The sequence below is a fragment of the Syngnathoides biaculeatus genome, chromosome 1 (assembly GCF_019802595.1).
Source record: "Syngnathoides biaculeatus isolate LvHL_M chromosome 1, ASM1980259v1, whole genome shotgun sequence".
NCBI lineage: Eukaryota > Metazoa > Chordata > Actinopteri > Syngnathiformes > Syngnathidae > Syngnathoides > Syngnathoides biaculeatus.
The window spans coordinates 4,740,224-4,762,041 of record NC_084640.1 but is presented as its reverse complement, the minus strand read 5'-3'; the positions used below and the strand labels follow the sequence as shown (position 1 = coordinate 4,762,041).

Below are 21,818 nucleotides of genomic sequence, written 5' to 3'. Positions count from 1 at the left end.
CATTACATACAATAAATGTGGATTTTATTGAACTGTCTAAATATTGTTTGGTAAAAAATGTATATATTTTCAAAATGGGTTGAAATAATCCCTACACCCAAACCGGACTCTTTGATGGTGGCAAAAGCAATATGTAAAAATACAATACCAATACCGAATATAATACTGAATACTTTCACAAGGCACTGTATAAGAGGAAGGGACACGTCGTCTATTTCTGGAGTTGGCACAGTTGTTTAGAAGTGAGACAGATGATGAAGATTATTTATTTATTGGATTTATTGATTTGGAGCGACACAGATGGTTTGGTAAGCTTGTTAGTTAGCTATTGTTATCTAAAAAACTGTTATGTTACAGTAACATAGGTTCTCAGTTCGTTGTTTATGCGTCATGCAATGTCAGCAATACTGTACAGCTATTCAGTCTGTTCTCTATTCTATTTTTATTCTAAATTGCACGTAAAGAGGAAATGTCTGATCTTAGTGTTGAGTTTTATCAAATTTCCCCTCAAAAATGCGATTTATACTCCAGTGTGACTTGTTTTTTCCTCCTTTGGCTGGTGCGACGTAAACTCCACAGTGACTGATGGTCTGAAAAAATACGGTATATCCCATCACTTTCTTGCCACTTACCCATAAGCATCCGTTTGCGAACCCTGACGCCAACACAGTTCACTGTGCAAGGGGAAAATTTAGACCAGCTACTCAGTTGACAGTCCTCCTGACAAGGCAGCTGGCAGAGTTGGGTGAGAGGTGGCATCAACCTGGAGAACTTGAGACAAGCTTCAACATCAGCCTGTCCACCGTCCTGCTTCCGACACGAAACAGCTTTGGAGATGAGAGAGAATGCAACTTTTAAGGCATAGGCATCATTATAAATACAAATATTGGAACACAAAAGTCATTTATTTGTTTGGGGTTGTTTGTAATTAAAGGTTAGTACACAACAACTACAGATGGGTCTTTTTCACATAATTTGATCAATAACCGTAACGGCATGACCCATTACATTTCATATTGAAAATTTATTGATCTTACTTATATGAATACAGTATTTGAATCATTAGTAGTTATTATCTTTTAAAAGGTCATTATTTTTTCTGATGAAAAAATTCTTAGAAGGATTTTTCTTCTATTGTTTGATTTGTCTTTTCTACGAAAAGTTATACAAATGCATATTCATGTCTTCAGAGATACTTTTGGGGTATTTTAGAAACACTTCATCATTCAAGCTGTCTTTGTTGTTAATGCCACTCCTTATGCTGTCACAAAACACCAGCGTGAGCTCTAGTGCTAGGATTTTCCGACCATTTTGCACTCACAATAGCAGATGCCCCCTCCTTGAGCCGTCACCTTATCATGGTGGAGGGGTTTGTGTGTCCCAATGATCCTAGGAGCTAAGTTGTCTGGGGCTTCATGCCTCTGGTAGGGTCACCCATAGCAAACAGGTTCTAGGTGAGGGACAAGACAAAGTACGACTCCAAAACCCCTATGATGACTACAAAAATTGGATCTTGGTTTCCCTTGCCCAGACGCAGATCAACGGGGCCCTCCCTCTGGAGCCAGGCCTGGAGGTGGGGCTCGAAGGAGAGCGCCTGGTGGCCGGGCCTGCACCCATGGGGCTTGGCCAGGCACAGCCCGAAAGGGTAAAATGGGTCCCCCTTCCCATGGGCTCACCACCTGTGAGAGGGGCCGTAGAGGTCTGGTGCAATGTGAGCTGGGCGGTGGTCAAAGGCAGGGACCTTGGCGATCTGATCCCTGGCTACAGAAACTATCTCTAGGGACATGGAATGTCACCTCTCAGGTAGGGAAGGAGCTCGAGTTGGTGCATGAGGTCGAGAAGTTCTGACTAGATATATTCAGACTCACCTCTAAGCACCACTTGGGCTCTGGCACCACTCCTCTTGAGATGGGTTGGACTCTGTTCCACTCTGGAGTTGCCCACGGGGAGTGACGCTCAGGTGTGGGTATACTTATTGCCCCCCGGCTCGGGGCATGTACGTTGGGGTTTACCGCAGTGGATGAGAGGGTAGCCTCCCTCCGCCTGCAGTTAGGGAGACGGGTCCTGACTGTGCTTATGCACCAAACAGCAGTGCAGAGTACCCACCCTTTTTGGAGTCCTTAGAGGGACTGCTGGAGAGCACCCCCCTCTGGCGACTCCATCATTCTGCTGGGGGACTTCTGTGCCCACGTGGACAATGACAGTGAGACCTGGAAGGGCGTGATTGGGAAGAACGCCCCCCACCTTCCGATCAGAACTCGAGTGGTGTTCTGTTATTGGACTTCTGTGCTCATCAAGGATTGTCCATAACAAACACAATGTTCAGGCATAAGGGTGTTCACATGGCTACTTGGCACCAGGACACTCGAGGTCGCACCAGGACACTCTAGGTCGCAGTTCCATTCGTTGATGGCTCCGATGCTGGGGGAAGATGCCAGTCTGACGTGGCAGGCTCAAACGTATTGTGAGGGTCTGCTGGGAACGGCTGGCAGATTCCCCTGTCAGAAGGAATTTCAACTCACACCTCCGAAAGAGCTTTGCTCATGTCCCAGAGTAGGCAGGGGACATTGAATCAGAGTGGACGATGTTCCGCGCCTCCATGGCTAAGGCGGCCGACCGGTGCTGTGGCCATAAGGTGGTCGTGCCTGTCGTGGCAGCAACCCACGAACACATTGGTGGACACAACAGTGAGGGATGCTGTCAAGCTGAAGAAGGTGTCCTATAGGGGCATTTCTGGCCTGTGGGACTCCCGAGGCAGCTGATATCTATCAGCTGGAAAACAGGAATGCAGCTTCGGTGGTTGGTGAGGCAAAAACCTGGACATGGGACCAGTTAGGGGAGGCCAAGGACAACAACTTCAGGACTGACTTTGAGGAAATTCTGGTCCACCGTCCGGTGTCTCAGGAGGGGGAAGCAGTGCACCGTCAACACTGTGTATAGTGGGGACGGGGCGCTGCTGACCTTAACTCAGGATGTTGTGTGTCGGTGGGGAGAATACTTCGAAGACCTCCTCAATTCCATCAAGAAACCTTCCCACGAGGAAGCTGAGTCTGAGTGCTCTAAGACGAGCTCTTCTATCTCTGGGGTTGAGGTCACTGAGGTGGTTAAAAAGCTCCTTGGTGGCAGGGTCCCGGGGATGGATGAGATTCGTCCAGAGTTCCTAAAGGCTCTGGATGTTGTGGGGCTGTCCTGGTTGACACACATCTGCAACATCGCATGGACATCAGGGACAGTGCCTCTGGATTGCCAGACTGGGGTGGCAGTCCCCCTTTTCAAGAAGGGTGACCGGATGTTCCAACTATAGAGGGATCGCATTTCTCAGCCTCCCTGGTAAGGTTTACTCAGGGGTACTGGAGAGGATGGTCTGTCGGGAAGTCGAGTCTTGGATTAAGGAGGAGCAATGTGGTTTTCGTCCTGGCCGTGGAACAGTGGATGGGCTCTATATCCTCGGCAGGATCCACGAGGGTGCATGGGAATTTGCCCAACCAGTCTACATGTGTTTTGTGGACTTCGACCGTGTCCCTTGGGGAGTTCTGTGGGGGGTTCTTCGGGAGTATGGGGTACCGAATCATCTGATACGAGCTGTTCGGTCCCTGTACGACCGCTCTCAGAGTTTGGTCCGCATATCCAGCAATAAGTCGGACTCATTTCCGTTGCGAGTTGGACTCCGCCAAGGCTGCCCTTTGTCAGCGATTTTGTTCATAATTTTTATGGACAGAATTTCTAGGTGCAGCCGAGGCATAGAGGGTGTCTGGTTTGGTGACCTCAGCATCAAATCTGTACTCTTTGCAGATGATGTGGTTTTGTTGGCTTCATCAAGCCGTGATCTCCAACTCTCACTGGAGCGATTTGCAGCTGAGTGTGAAGCGGCTGGGATGAGAATCAGTACCTCCAAATCCGAGACTATGGTCCTCAGGTGGTAAAGGGTGGCGTACACGCCCCAGGTCAGGGATGAGATCCTTCCCCAAGTGGAGGAGTTTATGTATCTTGGGGTCTTGTTCACGAGTGAGGGAAGAATGGAGCGGGAGATCGACAGACGGATCGGTGCAGCATCTGCAGTGATGTGGACTTTGTATCAGTTCGTTGTGGCAAAGAGGGAGCTAAGTTGAAAGGTGAAGGTCTCAATTTACCAGTTGATCTATGTTCCTACCCTGACCTATGGGCATGAGCTGTGGGTCATGACCGAAAGAACAAGATCCCGGATACAAGCGGCCGAAATGAGTTTCCTCCACAGGCTGTCCAGGACGCCTCTCTGGTGAGGTGTTCTGGCCATGTCCCACCGGAAAGAGACCCCGAGGACGATCCAGGACACGTTGGAGAGACTATGTCTCTCGGCTGGCTTGAGAATGCCTTGGGATCCCTCCGGAAGAGCTGGAAGAAGTGGGTGGGGAAAGGGAAGCCTGGGTATCCCTGCTGAAGCTACTTCCCCGCGACCCGACCCGGAAAAGCGGTAGATAATGGATGGATGGATAGCAGATGGCAAAATAAATGGTACTATTTCTCAGATGTGAATGGATGGGTATCAGTTTGGGACATTGTTGGAACTATTGCACGTGTAAGAAAAATAAAACAAGAATAATATCATAATTTAATGCGAAGAACACATATCTCTTTTCTGTTTCTCCTTTGTTACCAAATATGCCTGATGCACCTGTTTTGTTTCAGTCCCTAACGATTTGAAGCTTTTCAAAAAAGCAAACAAAAGGCATGAGTCTCCATTTCTTGAATTTGTAGTTAGAAATGTTCTTGACAAAAAAAAATATTTTATTAATGCAAAAATGTGGAATTTTGAAAATAATTTTGATCAAATATGACAAACTTTAATGTGTACTGTATGCCAAGTGTTCTCAAGAATACTATCTCTCCTTAAAAAGTAATGGTACAGTGAGGCCAATTTCTTTAGTTTTAGCTATAGATTGAAAATGTTTTGGTTTGTCGTTAAAAGCTGAATAAACAGTAACACAAGAGAGAGTTTGTCATGATCCTGCCGCTCCAGCACGAGCTGTGCGGGTGTCCGCGCAGGTGCGCTGATTGGAAGGTGCACACCTGCGCCTCATGCAGCCTGATTATGCTGTGGATTTATATGACCCCGATGACAACTGGCCGGCACCAGTTCGTTGATCTTCATGTCCCGTTCATGTGCTCCGGTATCCCTGATCGAAACTGTGTGTACCGACCTTCACCTGTTGTCCGACCAACCTTGTAAGCCTGACTCCTTCGTTACTTCTGCCTGCTTTGATTGTTCTCCTGTGTACCGACTACTGCCTGTCCGCTCACCTGCTCTCTTCGTCCGACGTCCCAACTACCGCTGCTGCACTGGACTGCCTGCTCGATTACCTACCTCTGCATATACTAAACGTTTCTCCTACCTGGCATTTTCCGAGTCCTGCAATTGGGTCCTACTCTCGTTCCGATGGGACGTGACAGAACGAACTGGCCCCAACAGGACCCAGCAGGAAAGACCTGGGTCGCCGGGACCGACGCAAGGTAGACTGTCTGCCGGAGGACCAAGCCTGTCCAATCCGGGTAGGCTCCCTGACGTCCTCCGCTTCCGTGTCTTACGCTCCGCCAGCGAGGTATGAATACGTCCCGAACACGACCCGTCCGGCTCCTCATATTCTTCTGGACTCTGACTTTTCGGAATATGAGGAGGACTGTGATTTGTATGACCGGCTGCTTGAGTACGACTCCGATGACTTTGATTTTGAATCTCTTTGCCCGGCTTTTCATCCCAGTCAATTTGCTCCACCTCCCCGCGTTCCCAGCACCCGAACATCTTCGCCCGGTGGATACAAATACACCAATCCGTTTGAGGGAACCCGCTTGGCCATCTACCCGGGACCTCCGCGTGGCGGCCAGAGGAGACGCCCCGGCCGGGCGCTCCCCGGTGCCTCCCGCTGCGCGGCAACTAAGACATCGTCCTCCCACTCCTCGCCGGCAACGGCGAAACCGGCAGACCCGCAGCTGGTGGCGAAGCTTCCAGCCCAGAGGGAGGAGGAGCCGCCAAATCGCGATGCATTCTACTGTGAAATGCGGGCGGAGATAGAGCGGCAGAGCGGCGAATTGGCGGCTCTCACGTCCCAGGTCCGGCATGGATTGGCGAACCAGCCGAGCTTTGCTGACGTCGCAACGGCGACGGACTCGCTGCTGATGCAGGTTCACGTGGCAGTTGGAACTGACCCGCTCCCGAGACACGCCCACATGTCAGTTTCGACTGACTCTCTGCCGACTCTCGTTCACGTTGCCGTGGAAACAGACCTGCCCCCTCGCCAAGCGCGTGGGAACGGACTCGCCACTTCGTCAAGTGCACGTCGCAGTGGGTACGGACTCGCCATCTCGCCAAGGGCACGTAGCTGTGGAAACTGATCCGCCTCCTCGCCATTCCCACGTCGAGGTTTTGGCTGCTCCGAGCAGAGTTCACGCGGCAGTTGGAACTGACCCGGTCCAGAGACACGCCCACGTGTCAGTTTCAACTGACTCTCTGCCGACTCTCATTCACATTGCCTTGGAAACGGATTCGCCACCGCACCACGCCCAGTTGCTGTTTCAACGGATGCACTGCAAGCTCACGTGGCAGTGGGGACCGACCCGATGCCGCCTCACGTTGCTGTCCAGGAGGTGGCGACGTCTCCACAGCCGCTTCTCGTCCGTGCTCTGGAGTACCAGTGGCGACCGGCCCGCGGTCACTCCCCGTTCCTGCTCTGTATGCGACCGGCCCGCGGTCGCTCTCTGTTCCTGCTCTGTCGGCGACGGGCACGCCCATACGTTCCCGTCCAGGAGGTGACGACGGTGACACTTACGCTGCCTTCTCACGTTCCTGTCCAGGAGGCGGCGACAGTTCCCCAGCCGCCTCACGTTCCCGCCCAGGAGGAGGTGGAGTTGGTGATGCTGCCTCCGCCTTCTCACGTTCCTGTCCAGGAGGAGGTGGTACTGGCGCCGCCTTCTCACGTTGCTGTCCAGGAGGTGGCGATGGTGTCGCCGCCTTCTCACGTTGCTGTCCAGGAGGAGGGGATGGTGTCGCTGCCTTCTCACGTTGCTGTCCAGGAGGAGGTGATGGTGTCGCCGCGTTCTCACGTTGCTGTCCAGGAGGAGGCGATGGTGTTGCCGCCTTCTCACGTTGCTGTCCAGGAGGAGGCGATGGTGTCGCCGCCTTCTCACGTTGCTGTCCAGGAGGAGGCGAAGGTGTCGCCGCCTTCTCACGTTGCTGTCCAGGAGGAGGCGATGGGGTTTCCGCCTTCTCACGTTGCTGTCCAGGAGGACCTGGGGAGTTCTGTGGAGCCACCCTGGAGCTGGAGAGACTTCGGGAAGGCAGTCATGGCTCATGTCCTCCATCATCCTATTTGCTCCAGATGGCTCCCAGCCGCTGCATGACCTGGCCTCATTGGTGACCAATCCACGGCTGCCTACTGACCAAGCCTCAGTGGCGACCAATCCCTGGTCGTCTTGCAACCACGGCGTGGGAGGTTCTCGTCCGGAGAAGTGGCCTGCCTCGTTCTGGTTCCTGCTTCCCCGTTTGGTTCCTCACAGAGGTCGCCCGCCCGAATCGCCCCTTGGGGACCCTGGTGCTTGGCGTCCGGGTCGTCCTCCTGACCTGTCCACCCGGACGCCTTGTGTTTGGTGGCCTGGATGGCCACCAGACTGGGGTTCGGGGGGTGGCGTGCCCTCCTCCGGACACCCCTTCCGCCCACGTGCCTCCAGCACGAGCTGTGCGGGTGTCCGCGCAGGTGCGCTGATTGGAAGGTGCACACCTGTGCCTCATGCAGCCTGATTATGCTGTGGATTTATATGACCGCGATGACAACTGGCCGGCGCCAGTTCGTTGATCTTCATGTCCCATTCGTGTGCTCCGGTATCCCTGATCGAAACTGTGTGTACCGACCTTTGCCTGTTCTCCGACCAACCTTGTAAGCCTGACTCCTTCGTTACTTCTGCCTGCTTTGATTGTTCTCCTGTGTACCGACTCCTTCCTGTCCGCTCACCTGCTCTCTTCGCCCGACGTCCCAACTACCGCTGCTGCACCGGACTGCCTGCTCGATCCCCTACCTCTGCATATAACAAACGTTTCTCCTTGAACTACCTGGCATCTTCCGAGTCCTGCATTTGGGTCCTACTCTCGTTCCGATGGGACGTGACAGAGTTTCTTTGGTTTGAGTTTTCACATCATTATCATTTGGTGATACTGTTGTACTGTAACACTAAAGTGGTCAGAGTATGTATATGTAACATATATGAACTAATGACCATTTTTCTCCAGGTGTTTTATCTACTCCACAAAATTCAACTGCTGTATTACATGTTAGTGTACACTATATTATCCTTGTGATATGTAGGGAGACTGGAACAGTCAAACGCCGCACAGCCTTAATCAAATCAAAGTGACAGCTGTTCTTGTAATATTGTATTGAAACCTAGGGGGCGATAGTATTTCCGGATTAAAGCTTTACATTAGTCACACTCCAATAAATTTTGTAGTTACCTTATTGAGTTGTGGGTCAAGATGAGAACTAGAGTCCACTTAAACATAACATGAATAAATATACACATATATAAAGTAATGACTCAGGAAAATTTATACACAAAGATTTAAACCGACTGAATGATATGAATTTGCCATGAATTGGTTTTGACCCCATGCCAGTTCAATCAAGTTTGTGATGTAAAGCACTACACAAGCATTGACCCATACAAATACGGACTTTTTTTATTGTTTTAGTGTTTTTCACAAAGTCTACAAATTGCTTTAGATACAAAATTTATTTACAATACAATCATCTTCTACCTATAGACATGGGAGATAATACACATAAAGGCTATAAAATGTGAAATGAGGACGAGAAACTGACTTGTATTGAATTGTCTTTCTTCACTCTGAGCATACTCTTACCAGTGATATCTAAATTGTTGAGCAGTATGTTCATCAATGAATTAGATCATGGATTCAGTCTGTCAGAGACTTTTAGAGAAGTCTAAGAGTAGATTTCTCCAAGTCAAGCTGCCGGTACTGAATTCTGCATTCATATTATACTCGCCAAGTCACCAGAACAGAGCAGACAGTTAATATCAAGTCATAAAACAAAAGAACTACTAATCATTGACCTACTAATGTCTTGTTAAGTTACTTAATTATGGGTTTAATCAACACTTTAGAAGTACAGTACTGCAGAAAAACAGTATCTTTAAATCTGTCTATAAGACTATTTAAACACATTTTACCACATTTTAGTTTGTGTTTTGTGATTGTGTCCATGTTTGTGTGTGTGGGGGGGGGGTGCGTGCGTGCGTGTGTGTGTGTGTGTGTGTTGTGTGTGTGTGTGTGTGCGTGTGTGTGCGCGTGTGTGTGTGTTCATGCGTGTGCATGTGTGTGTGTCCATGGGCACATGTCCTCACCTCGAACCTGTAGGCCTGATCCACAAGTTTCCTGAGCTCCAGGACTGTCTTGACGAACTGACCATGGAACGATTTGGCATCTTCGCCATTTGTGTGTTTTCCATCTGAAGAATAAAGTGAAGAATATAAAGTAACAGTTATTAAAAGCCTGCATTAGTGGGCGACAAAATATTTACATCCATACAAGCACTTATAGGAAAGTTCACAATGTTATGACAGAATTCTGAGCAACTAATCGGGAACCAAAATAAACAATCATCCAATCAAAAATCATACATGTTGTACTGTATATGGAAGCCTTCTTTTTTTGTTTGTCCCGTTACAGGTCACCACAACATATCATCAATCTTTTCTTTTGTCTTCCTCTCGGTCTTTGCCTGGCAGTTTCATCCTCAGCACCCTTCTACCAGAAAACCATAATTTATTGTGTTTAATGTGTCCTGTAGTATAATGCTCACCCCCAAAGTTGACCCAAAAAAAATCAGGAAAACCCTCCTCGCACCCTACAACGTGCACTACCAATTTACTGCAATCCATATGTTCAAAATATTAGAAATTCTATTTTGCTGGGTTTGTACTTTTATTGTTTGTACTTGTTTTTCAAAAGAAATGTGTGTACATCCATCCATTCATTTTTTTTTTAAAGAACAAAGGTGACTTGCAGAGCTGTGGAAACAATAGAGGAATAAAGATGATGAGCCATACAATGAAGTTATGGGAAAGAGTAGTGGAGGTCATACTCAAGACAGAAGTCAGTATCTGAAAGCAACAGTATGGTTTCATGCCTAGAAAGAGGAGAACATGAAAAATGAAATGGGACATATACCTGTATCCTGGACAGACAGAGGGAGCTTCAATCTCTCTTTCTTGTATCAGCACATCTGGACACTCTTGCCCTCCATTGGCTGGTAACTGGATGATTATGCGTTTTCTGTACTGTTTCTTCTTTGCCTTACCACCTACAGGCAAGCAAATGACAACATTGCTGAAAAGAAATACTATTCAAATAAGTTTTCCTGAGGTCCTGTGTCTACAGTGGATATAAAAATGTCTACACACCACTTTTCAAATTACAGCCTTTGTGATATACAAAAATCAGACCAAGATTAAAGTTATTTAAAACCTTTTTTTCTACTATTAACGTGACCTATAGCGTGAACAGCTCAAAATCCCTGGCTTTATTAGACAAAAACAAATTTTCTCAAATGTGTTCAGAGATGTGGCATAGTGCCAGATTGGTAACGACATCTCTCTCACAATTCTGAGGACCAGGGTTGAAATCCCGTTCTCACCTATGTGGAGTTTGTGTGTTAGCCCTGTGCCTGGATGGGTTGTCTTTAGCCACTCCGGTTTCCTTCCACATCCAAAAAACACGCATTCAATGATTCCTCTAATTTGCCCGTAGGTGTGAGTGAGAATGTGTTGTTGTTGTTTATCTGTGCCCTGTCACAGCTGTAGAGCCTTGGCCTGACAATTCAAATCCCAGATCCGCCGGAGTGAAATTTGCATGTTCCCCCTGTGCCTGCGTGGATTTTCTCCGAGCATTCCCGTGTCCTCCCAGATTCCAAAAACATACATTCATTGGAGACTCTAAATTGCCCCTCGGTGTGATTGTGCGTGTGACTGTTGTCTCTCTCCATGTGCTCCGCGATTGGCTGGCAACCAGTTCAGGGTGTACACTGCCTCCTGCCCGATGACAGCTGGGATAGGCTCCAGCACTCCCACGGCCCTCGTGAGGATAAGCTGCTCAGAAAATGGATGGATGGATGCACGCTGCAATGACAAAGCAATTTGTATTCTATTCTCCTATTGTGTGAACATTGAACCAATCATTTTTTTTTTACCAGTTGTCCTTACCAAAAGAGATATGCAGGATAGATTACATGGTATGGCTTGTTCAAAACTTTAGAAGATTGACTCCAAAAACCTCCAGCCATCCATTCTCTGTCCCAATTGTTTTCACTTGGATCGCATGTGTGCTTGAGCCTATCCCAAATGATTTTTGGGTGAGGGTTAGACAGGATACACCCCGAATTGGTCATTAGCCAATTACAACATGAAAAGAAAAACATTTTGTGTGGCCAGGACAAGAAAATTATGTGCAGTATCTTCCGTGATTCTTGCTAAAATCTGTACCAACATAAGAAATCCAATAAGTAATTCACTGACGCCCTCCAGATTAACGGTGCCAGGGGCAGACGTTGTTAACCCGGGCCACGACCGATCTGGTATGGAATTCTTTAGATGAGCACTCATTTTTGTTTGACAAAGTTTTAAGCCGGATGCCCTTCCTGACGCAACCCTCTGTATCCATCAGGACTTGGGACCGGCCGACAGATTGCACTGGCTTGTGGCTCCATAAGGCTCTATTTTAGGCTTATTTACATATTGCAAGTATGTTTTCTTACAAAGCGCCACCACAGCCTTTTCTTTACAGTAACTGAACAATCCATTGTCCTTTACCTCTGATTTCAAAAGAGGATACCCATCACTGTATTGTGGATATACAATATATATGAGCCGATTAACCATTTATGTAATTTCACAATCATACTACCCCTCTTACGGAACCCCTAACTACAAAGTGGCATGTGACATAAAATGTTACACACCTCTGATTGAGAGTCTTCAATTAACCAAAGAAATGTTGAATGTGGGGAAAAAACTAGTATCCAGACAAAGCCCACACAGAGGGAGGGCATGCAAATGCCACACAGGAAGACCAGAACCCAGATGTGAACCTACAACATCTGCACTGTAAAGTGGATGTGCGAGTCAACAACAATTCCTCCCACTCAGAAAACTGGATTTTTACAATAAATGGACAGACCAGGAGTTCTTTTGGAGCAGGGGAATGCATTTTTGAAAAGTGGTCACAGTGGGAATTTCCCACAGAGAAATTAACACAAAATGGCTTTTGTCATTCCACAACCATTTGTGTCATTTCACAATCATACTACCCCTCTTACGGAACCCCTAACTACAAAGTGGCATGTGAAAAAAGTCATTTAACACCTCTGATTGAGAGTCTTCAATTAAACAAAGAAATGTTGGAATGTGGGAAAAAACTCTAGTATCCAGACAAAGCCCACACAGAGGGAGGGCATGCAAATGCCACACAGGAAGACCAGAACCCAGATGTGAACCTACAACATCTGCACTGTAAAGTGGATGTGCCAGTCAACAGCAATTCCATCTACTCAGAAAACTGTGTTTTTACAATAAATGGACAGACCAGGAGTTCTTTTGGAGCAAGGGAATGCATTTTTGAAAAGTGCTCATAGTGGGAATTTCCCACAGAAAAATTAAAACAAAAATTGCCTTGAAAAATGGCTTTTTACAGACCAGGAGTTCTTTTGGAGCAGGGGAATCAAACTAATTTTTATTGCTGACCACACTGTAGTTATGGATTCTGTTGGAGGGCCATTATGAGTTGGACTGAATGTATAATGTATGCTCTCCTCATCTTACTACATATGAAAAAAAAAGATGAATATCTGGTTTTGAAATCATCAGTCAAGCTTTTAAAAAGTTTGCTTGTTCGAATATTATTCAGTCTCGTTTTGAAGGGGAATTGATAAAAAAATACATGCATGCAATATATCAAGTGTGGGTTAAAGGTGAAGACAATGTGTAATTTAAGTATTTTAGCAAGAAACATGAAGTTGATGCACATGATTAGCATTTGCAAGCCACCCAAAATAACATTATGGGTCATATCGAGCTCCCGGGGCTTGAGTTTGAAACGTGTTTATGGAGCTAAGATGTCTTTATTGAGTTTCATACATTATGTGGATGTGCATTCAATAAAAAAACAGTAACATTCAGAGGAAATTGCAAACAAAACACAGATCATTCGACCAAACATTTCTACTGAACTTGTGGCTAAAACGTGCAAGACTGCCGCAATGAGAGCCCGATTCAGCAGAGCAAGAGACTGATCACTCAATTGTTTACAGCCCAACAAAGGGAAAATGAATGTTTCCTCCTCATATGGATTTGGGGGAAATTGAAGAAAACATTAGTGATGTTTTAGTCGTAAAGAAATGGCACATCTCAGCTACCAAGATGTTACTGAAAGAAAAAGAAAATACCCTGTTTCAAAAACAATTAAAAATGTTTAAAAAGGAAAAAGAAATGTGACATTTTGATTTTGTTTGACATGTCACTTGCAAAAATATAAACATAGATTTAAGGTTTGTGTCATGATCCTGCCGCTCCAGCATGAGCTGTGCGGGTGTCCGCGCAGGTGCACTGATCGGGAGGTGCACACCTGCACCTCATGCAGCCTGATTATGCTGTGGATTAATATGACCGCGATGACAACTGGCCGGCGCCAGTTTGTTGATCTTCATGTCCTGTTCGTGTGCTCCGGTATCCCTGATCGAACCTGTGTGTACCGACCTTTGCCTGTTCTCCGACCAGCCTTGTAAGCCTGACTCCTTTGATACTTCTGCCTGCGTTGATTGTTCCCCTGTGTACCGACTCCTGACTGTCCGCTCATCTGCTCTCTTCGTCCGACGTCCCAACTACCGCTGCTCCACCGGACTGCCTGCTCGATCCCCTACCTATGCATATAATAAACGTGTCTCCTTGAACTACCTGGCATCTTCCGAGTCCTGCATTTGGGTCCTACTCTTGTTCCGATGGGACGTGACAGTTTGGACCTTTGCCCTGGGAACACAGTGGCGGTTGGTGATAACTGCAGGTCCCTGATCTAAAGCAGTTTTTATTTTTCTTAGTTTTTCAATGGTTTCACGCTGAAAGGTGATATATTTGTTCATATTTGGGATACAATATTGTCTCAACAGTGTCTTAGAGAGGCAACCAATCAGAGGAAAGGGGCCGGTCTTTGTCAAATATGAAAAAAGGTGGTGCAAAACTGTATCAAACAGAAGTAGTTGTCAGAGGGACCTTTTGTGGATGCAAATGAAAAAAACAAGGTGTTTGGAGGTCTAAATAGCCACAATTCATTCAATCTAAATGAACCAACACAACTCTACTCCTATTGTGAGGAAAAGAGATAATCAGTGCAAGGATATTTTTTTTAATTGTAGGATAAAGTCATTTCTTGAAATTACAAGTAAAGTAAGTAAGTTTCTTTTGGCTCGTCCCATTCGGGGTCGCCACAGCATGCCATCTCAGATGAAAGCTCATATTTGTTTGGCACAGTTTATACACTGGAAGCCCTTCCTGACGCAACCCCCCTTGGAGAGTAGAGGCCCCAATGAGATATGAACTCGCAACCCCTGGTTTACCAAACCAATACTCTAACCACTGAGCTATGGGGCCTCTGGTATTGAAGTTACAAGTACTGAATTTTTTTTTTTTTTTTAATTATATTATGACACTACTTTTGCCACAGTGGAGACTGGAGAGAAGTCTGCCTCATATTTCTAAAGACCAGGGTTCAAATTCCGGCCCAGCCTGTGTTGTGTTTTCATGTTTTCCCTGTACCTGCGGGATTTTTTTTCTGAGGACTCTGGTTATATCCCATTACAAAAACATGCATGTAGCTTAGTTGAAGACTCGAAATTGCCCGTGGGTGTGAATGTGAATCCAAATCCAAATGTTTGTTTGTTTATACCGTAATTGCTCGAGTATAATGTGTTCTGAAGTATAATGCGCACCCACAGATTTAATCTAAAAAAAAAAAAAAAATCAGGAAAACCCTTCTACCAATATACAATGCGCACCACCAATTTGCTGCTATCCATATGCTCAAAATTTTAGGAATTATCTGTATTTCTATTTTGCTAATTTTGTACTTTTATTGTTTGTACTTGCATTGGTTTAAAAAAATCATCTCCACAACAATCATTAATAATCATCTTTGTGCATGTACTGATGCAGCGGTAATATATATCTTGGGAAAGGCCACAGGACACGCTTGTCCGGGTCCCTGCAATTGTCAGAACAGAATCCCTTAACGAGCTAAAATAAATGCTCAGCGATGACATAACATTTTATTAATACTGTTAACACATATTACAGTCTTAAATAACACTAACACTGTTCAACTTAAACATTTTTTGCATTAAATATTTGTGCATAAAACATTTGTGCATAGTGCAGTTTATTCACAACATTACACATCCCTGGCCAAGACTTCAAAAGAAGCATCAGACTCATCTTCAATCTAAAAAATATCCATCATAACTATCCTTGGTGTATCACTGTCAAACTCATTATTGATGACTTGGTCTACTTCTGGTGCTTCCTGCATTCATGAACAGTGATCCCATCTTGCTCCCACAGCATGCCATCCTCTGTGCCATCCTTGGCATTTGTGAGGAAACATTTTTTGAATTTTGAAAGTCTTAGTTCCCTATATTTTTCATTATTGTCAGATCTTTGAGGGGAAGGTCCACCGCGCAAACAGCGGAGCCTCTTGCCCCCGTTCGGCTGCAATCTGTATCAGCTCTTCATGGCGTCTGGTCACAATCAAAACGAAAGCCCAAACTACGTGGAAATTAGCATAATGGGCACTTTTAAAAAAAGCGAGCATTTCAATTGTGTGGGCAATCCCTTTTTTTTTTTAAACGATCGTATGATTGTACTACGTAGTTTCAGCTCACGTTGTTTTACTTCCGGTTTGGCCAGACAGATTGGTGAAACATATCTTTTAAAAGCGGCTCCACAACTAGTCCTTGTAGTCAATATTTTTTGTTGTCATGCTCCTGGCATCCTGTCCAGGCTGGGCGTGGCCAGCAAATTAGTCGGCACACACCCGCACTTTGTTTCGGCTGATTACGCCCGGTACTTATAGGACCCGGTGACGACTGGTCCTCCGCCAGATCGTTGAGGTTCATGCCCCGTTCCAGCACTCTCGTATCCCTGATTGTCAACCCGTGTGTACCGACCTTCGCTTGTTCTTCGACCGACCTTGTAAGCCTGACTCCCTTGATACTTCTGCCTGCTTTGATCGTTCTCCCGTGTACCGACTCCTGCCTCCCCACTGACCTGGTCTCTACACCCGACGTCCCAACTACCGCTGCTGCACCTGACTGCCTGCCCGATCCCCGACCTTGGATTAAAAAACGTTTTTCCCGAATTACATCTGCGTCTCCCGTGTACTCCTGCATTTGGGTCCTACCTCTGTTCCGATGGGTCGTGAGATTTGTCTTTGTTTAAGTTAAAACATACTCCGGGGCAAACGTTTCTGTTGTTGAGTACAGTAGCAACAAATAAGTGACACTCACGATCGTTAAATGCAAAGCAGCCCCCCCAAAGTGGTCAGGGTTCAGAGTTCAACTGTGGTGGTGCACATGACTGTAATAAATATGTGTAACATGAGACACTGAATATGATATCGAAATTTATATGTACCTGCATATGAGTATACAATGTGATTGTATTTTTTTATTTTTCATCCATACCTAAATATAATGCGCTCTTTTGACTTATTGAAAATATTTTTGAAAAAAAATACATTTTATTTTCAAGAAATTGTGGTGTGTGCCCTGCGATTGGCTGGCAAACACTTTAAGACGCACCTGAATTCTGGCCAAAGAAAGCTGGGATAGACTCCAGCACTCCCATAACCCTTGTGGGGATAAGCAGCTAAGAATAAGGATGGATGGATACTTCCTCTTTTCTTTTCAGCTTGTCTTGTTAAGGGCTGGCACAGCGGATCAAATGTTTCTAAGCCCATCTCCTGTATCTTCTGCATCCTCCTCTCGAACACCAACTGTCATGGTCCTGCCATGGTCCAGCCCTGGCTGGGCGGGTCCAAGCACACCGGCTCTGATTAGGAGGTGCACATCTGCGCCTCATCGGCAGTGATTACCCTGGTGTAGATATAGAACCCAGTGAACTGTCTGGCTTTGCCAGATCGTCACAACTCATGCCTCGTTCCTGCACTCCCGTACTCTTGATCGTAAACCCTGGTGTACCGATGTCCACCTGTCCTCCGACCAACCCCGTAAGTGTGACGTCTTTGATACTCCTGCCTGCTCTGATCGATCTTCCGTGTACCGACCACTGCCTGCCAGCGGACCTGCTCTCCACCCCAGACGTCCTGATGACCGCTGCCCCACTTGACTGTCTGCCTGATCCTTGACTTTGGACCGAATAAACACTTTTACCTTTACCTTTGCATCTCTGGAGTCCTGCATTTTAGTCCTCCCTCCGTCTTGATGGGTTGTGACACCAACTGCCCTCAAATCTTCATTCATAAGATCCATCAACCTTCTCTTCCATCCTTTTTCCAAACTCCACAACCATCTGTCCCTCAAAGTTACTTTCCTGGATGCCGTACTTACACATCACTTCTTCATCGCCCCTGCTTCCGACAAAACATACCACTCACAACTCTCTCTCTGTCTGGGATTCTCAGAACCACTTCATCTATTTAATTCCAGAACTTCTCTGCCTCTAAAATAACCCCTACTCAATTTCTCTTCCCATCTGCTCCGTGGTAAAATCATTTAAACCTTGCTCCTAAACTTCTAGCCTTACTACCTTTCCCCCTGTTCCCTGGATGCACAATATATCAACCTTTCTTCTAATTATCATGTCAACCAACTCCTGAGCTTTTCCTGTCATAGGCCCAACATTCAAAGTCCCTACACTCAGTTGTAGGCTCTGTACATTCCATTTCTTCTGCTGCTGATGAATCCGCATTCCTCCTCTTCTTTGTCTTCGATACACTACTTTTATATTTCACTTACACATAACACAGGTCATCCTGAAAGGTTTTTTCACATATTTTATACATTTGCCAAAATCTCAAACAAGAGACCTACCTTTTTGACAAGTTGTAGAGAAGGGATTCCACTCACTGTATGGTGTAACAAAACAGTCTCTTTTGCAAGGCAGTAAGCATGGCCTGACAGTGTCTGGACGCAGACTCTCTGGACACCTGAAAGAACATCATTGACATTCTTATTCACCAAATACACTCTAATGCCCTGGGCTGTATGTGATCTATCTGTTGCCTCACAGCTACAACTCGTTAATACTATAATGGGGATAAAAGTCAAGTGGCTTAGATAAGCGGCACAGTGGCACAACAGGTCAGAATGTTGACCTCACAGTTCTGAGGACCGGGGTTCAAATCCCGACCCCACGTGTGTGGAGGTTGCATGTTCTTTCTGTGCCTGTGTGGGTTTCCACTTGGGGCTGAGGAATGGATGGATATATTCTTTGGTGGCAGTTATCTTATCGTGGTCACAGCTGCTTAACCTTGGTACCCTTGTGTTCATTGTTGTGAAAAATTATCCTGTGGCATCACCAGTTCATTGTGCAGCATGTAGCTGTAATCTGAAGTAATGTGCTAAAATAACAAACGGACTAATTATCATATCCTGCATGGGCCTGGTGGGTTTTCCTGAATAGAGCGACTTTGCTGCCAAATAATACCTTCTAATGAATAAATAAATACATCATTCAGGGTCCCTGCAGAGATCTTCAGGGAACAAATAGACCCAGATGTTTGAACATGCTGTAGCTGGCCAGGATCTTACCATCCCAAGAGAGAATAATGTGAAAGTGACTAACCAGAAAAGGAGAATCTCATCACGATAAGGTTTGAAAATTGAAATGCTTCAATGGCACAAATTACTTTCATTAGTCCACATACGCTGTTAATTGTGAGGGGGTAGTAAATAAAGTAATCTGCTCAATTTAAATCAGCCAATTAACTTTTTTTCTGAAATGTTCATGGGTTGTAGTTAGTTTGAAGGTTTGAGAAAAAAAAAAAAGAAGTGTTGTTTTTCTTCCTGCCCTTTTGGAAATTCTGTCATTTTCATATGCCTGAGGGAAGCATGATTGAATTTCTCATTTTGGACAGGAAAGCACCCCTAAATATTTTCAACAGGTTGCAAAATGTTTATATGGACGCTGCATTAGGCTACAGTACAGTCAGAAAGCAAAAGCAAAGCAAATTTATTCATAGATTAGCACAGTTCATACACAAGGTAACTCAATTTGCTTTACATGAGTAAAACTAAAAATGAAGGGGAAAAACAGCAGATAAACATTTTTTAAAGTCAAAATAAGTATATTAAAAATATCATACAGTCCAAGAAACGTAATTTAAAAGTGGAAATCCTCTCAAAGACTTTTTACCAGGACTTAAATCATTGTCATTTGGGGTGATGTTACTTCTTTGGGCAACTTATTTAATTGTGTGCAGCCTAACACCTAAATACTTCTTCTCTGTTTGCTTAGGAGTCTCTGTTCCACTACTTGACCTAATCTGTAGATCTGCGAACCCTATTGGGTTTGTATACCATTAGCATTAGCTTTGTATTTGTAGGATTAATTGTGAATATAATTATCATACATCTGCTTCCACTAAAGAAATGCTTTGCTCTGCTCTAAATAAGGTGTCAGCCACCTAGCAGGAGATAGCAAGAACAAAAACATCTAATCGTCAGAACTGTTAGAACCACGAACACCTGCTGTCTGTTAAAGAAATGATGACCACACATGTACTCAGCAATCATACACACACGCATGAACAAACAAGTACACTTTGTTTCCAACTATGTTTTGCTTGCCGTCTCCTTTTTGTAACATCCATGTAAATAAGGGGCGTCTTGAAATTAAATAAATAGAGGAGCTGAGGAGAGGATAATCAAATAGTGCAGTGGCGAATTGTACGAGACAGTTCCTCTCTAGGACCAAAACCATTGACCATTTTATTGAACAGTAGTACAATATTAAAATCAGTTTTAAAGCTGACTGTGGGGCAGTGAATGGACTTAGGTTAGGCCATTTCCATCCTCTTTACAAAGTCCACCACCATCTGTCCCTCAAAGTTCCTTTAATGGATGCCGTACTTACCCATCAATTCTTCATTGCCCCTGTTTCCTTCATCAACATTTCCATTACAATCTGCTCCAATTACAACTCTCTCTCTGTCTGGGATGCTCTGAAGTACTTGATCTAGATCCTTCCAGAATTTCTCTTTCACCTCTAGGTCGCATCCTACTTGTGGGGGATAGCCGCTAATCACATTATACAAAACACCCTCAATTCCAAGTTTCATCCTCATCACCTGATGTGATGAATCTTTTCACCTCCAAGACATTATTAGCCAGCTCTTCCTTTAAAATAAGCCCTACTCCATTTCTCTTCTCATCTACTCCATGGTAAAATTATTTAAACTCTGCCCCTAAACCCATGCGTCCATTTTCTTGGCCGCTTGCTCTCACAAGGGTGGCATGAAATGCTGCAGCCTATCCCAGCTGTCAACGGGCAGGAGGCGGGGTACACCCTGAACTGGTTGCCAGCTAATCGCAGGGCACATCGAGACAAACAGCCACACTCACAATCACATTTAGGGGCAATTTAGAGTGTCGAAATAATGTTGCATATTTTTGGGATGTGGGAGGAAACTGGAGTGCCTGGAGAAAACCCATGCAGGCACGGGGAGAACATGCAAACTTCACACAGTCATGTCCGTGATTGAACTCAGGACCTCAGAATTGTGAGGCCAATGCTTTCCAGCTGATCCACCGTGCCGCCTAGATAGATAGATAGATAGATAGATAGATAGATAGATAGATAGATAGATAGATAGATAGATAGATAGATAGATAGATAGATAGATAGATAGATAGATAGATAGATAGATAGATAGATAGATAGATAGATAGATAGATAGATAGATAGATAGATAGATAGATAGATAGATAGATATCATAAATAAATAAACGTCATCGTCTTCCATCTATCATATGTATATACATTGCATCTGAACAACAACTCAGAATACCCCACAAAGTGTTCAACAGCCTCTTAGGTGGTTGAACATCTCTTCGGTCTTGACAATCCTGTAACAGGCCCCTTCGTCAGACCACTTTCACCATGGTCAGGCCCACTGCCACCCAGCTCGGGAGATCCACCTGTGTCCGGCTGAACCTCTTCCTGAGTCACAGTGTCCTCCTGACTCTGCTGCACCTGAAGGTCCGTGCAGTTCCTTTTCAGCGTCGGTCCACTGTCTATTTGGACTTGGTAGGATTGTGGAATTGAGGCCCCCGTGGATCGGTCATTGCTGAGAAGTGCAAGTGAGGCGGCCGTGGATGGCTCGCCGCCGAGACGTGTGAGAGAGGTGGCTGAGGATCACTCACCACCGAGGCCTGGTCGTGAGGCATCTATGGATCGGTCGCTGCCGAGGCATAGTCTTCACGTGGCCGTGGATCAGTCGGCGCCCAGATGTGGACGTAAAGTGGCTATGGATTGGTCACCACCGAAAAATGAGCGAGAGCCAGCCGAGGATTCTGACGACCGTACTCAGTGGGGACCAATCCTCGGTCACCTGACGACAACGCCTCGGCGGCGACTGATCCTCGGCCGCCTGATGACCACTTCTCGGTGGTGACCAATCCTCAGCCGCCTGACGACAATGCCTTGGCAGCGACCAATCCTCTGGCACCTGGTTCAACAGGGACTGATTCGAAGGCCACCTGATGACCACACCG

At 45.8% G+C, this 21,818-nt stretch overlaps 1 protein-coding gene across 1 annotated transcript in view; it reads right to left on the bottom strand.

Moving 5' to 3' along the window:
- Positions 1-21,818, bottom strand: part of thsd7aa (thrombospondin, type I, domain containing 7Aa) — a 140,950-nt gene that overhangs the window by 60,598 nt on the left and 58,534 nt on the right. The window contains exons 9-12 of the mRNA XM_061837720.1: positions 18,135-18,250; positions 10,214-10,346; positions 9,388-9,491; positions 633-827 (exon numbers count right to left, since the gene is read on the bottom strand). Of these exons, the coding sequence (XP_061693704.1) occupies positions 633-827; positions 9,388-9,491; positions 10,214-10,346; positions 18,135-18,250 (548 nt within the window). The remainder of the gene's footprint in view (positions 1-632; positions 828-9,387; positions 9,492-10,213; positions 10,347-18,134; positions 18,251-21,818) is intronic.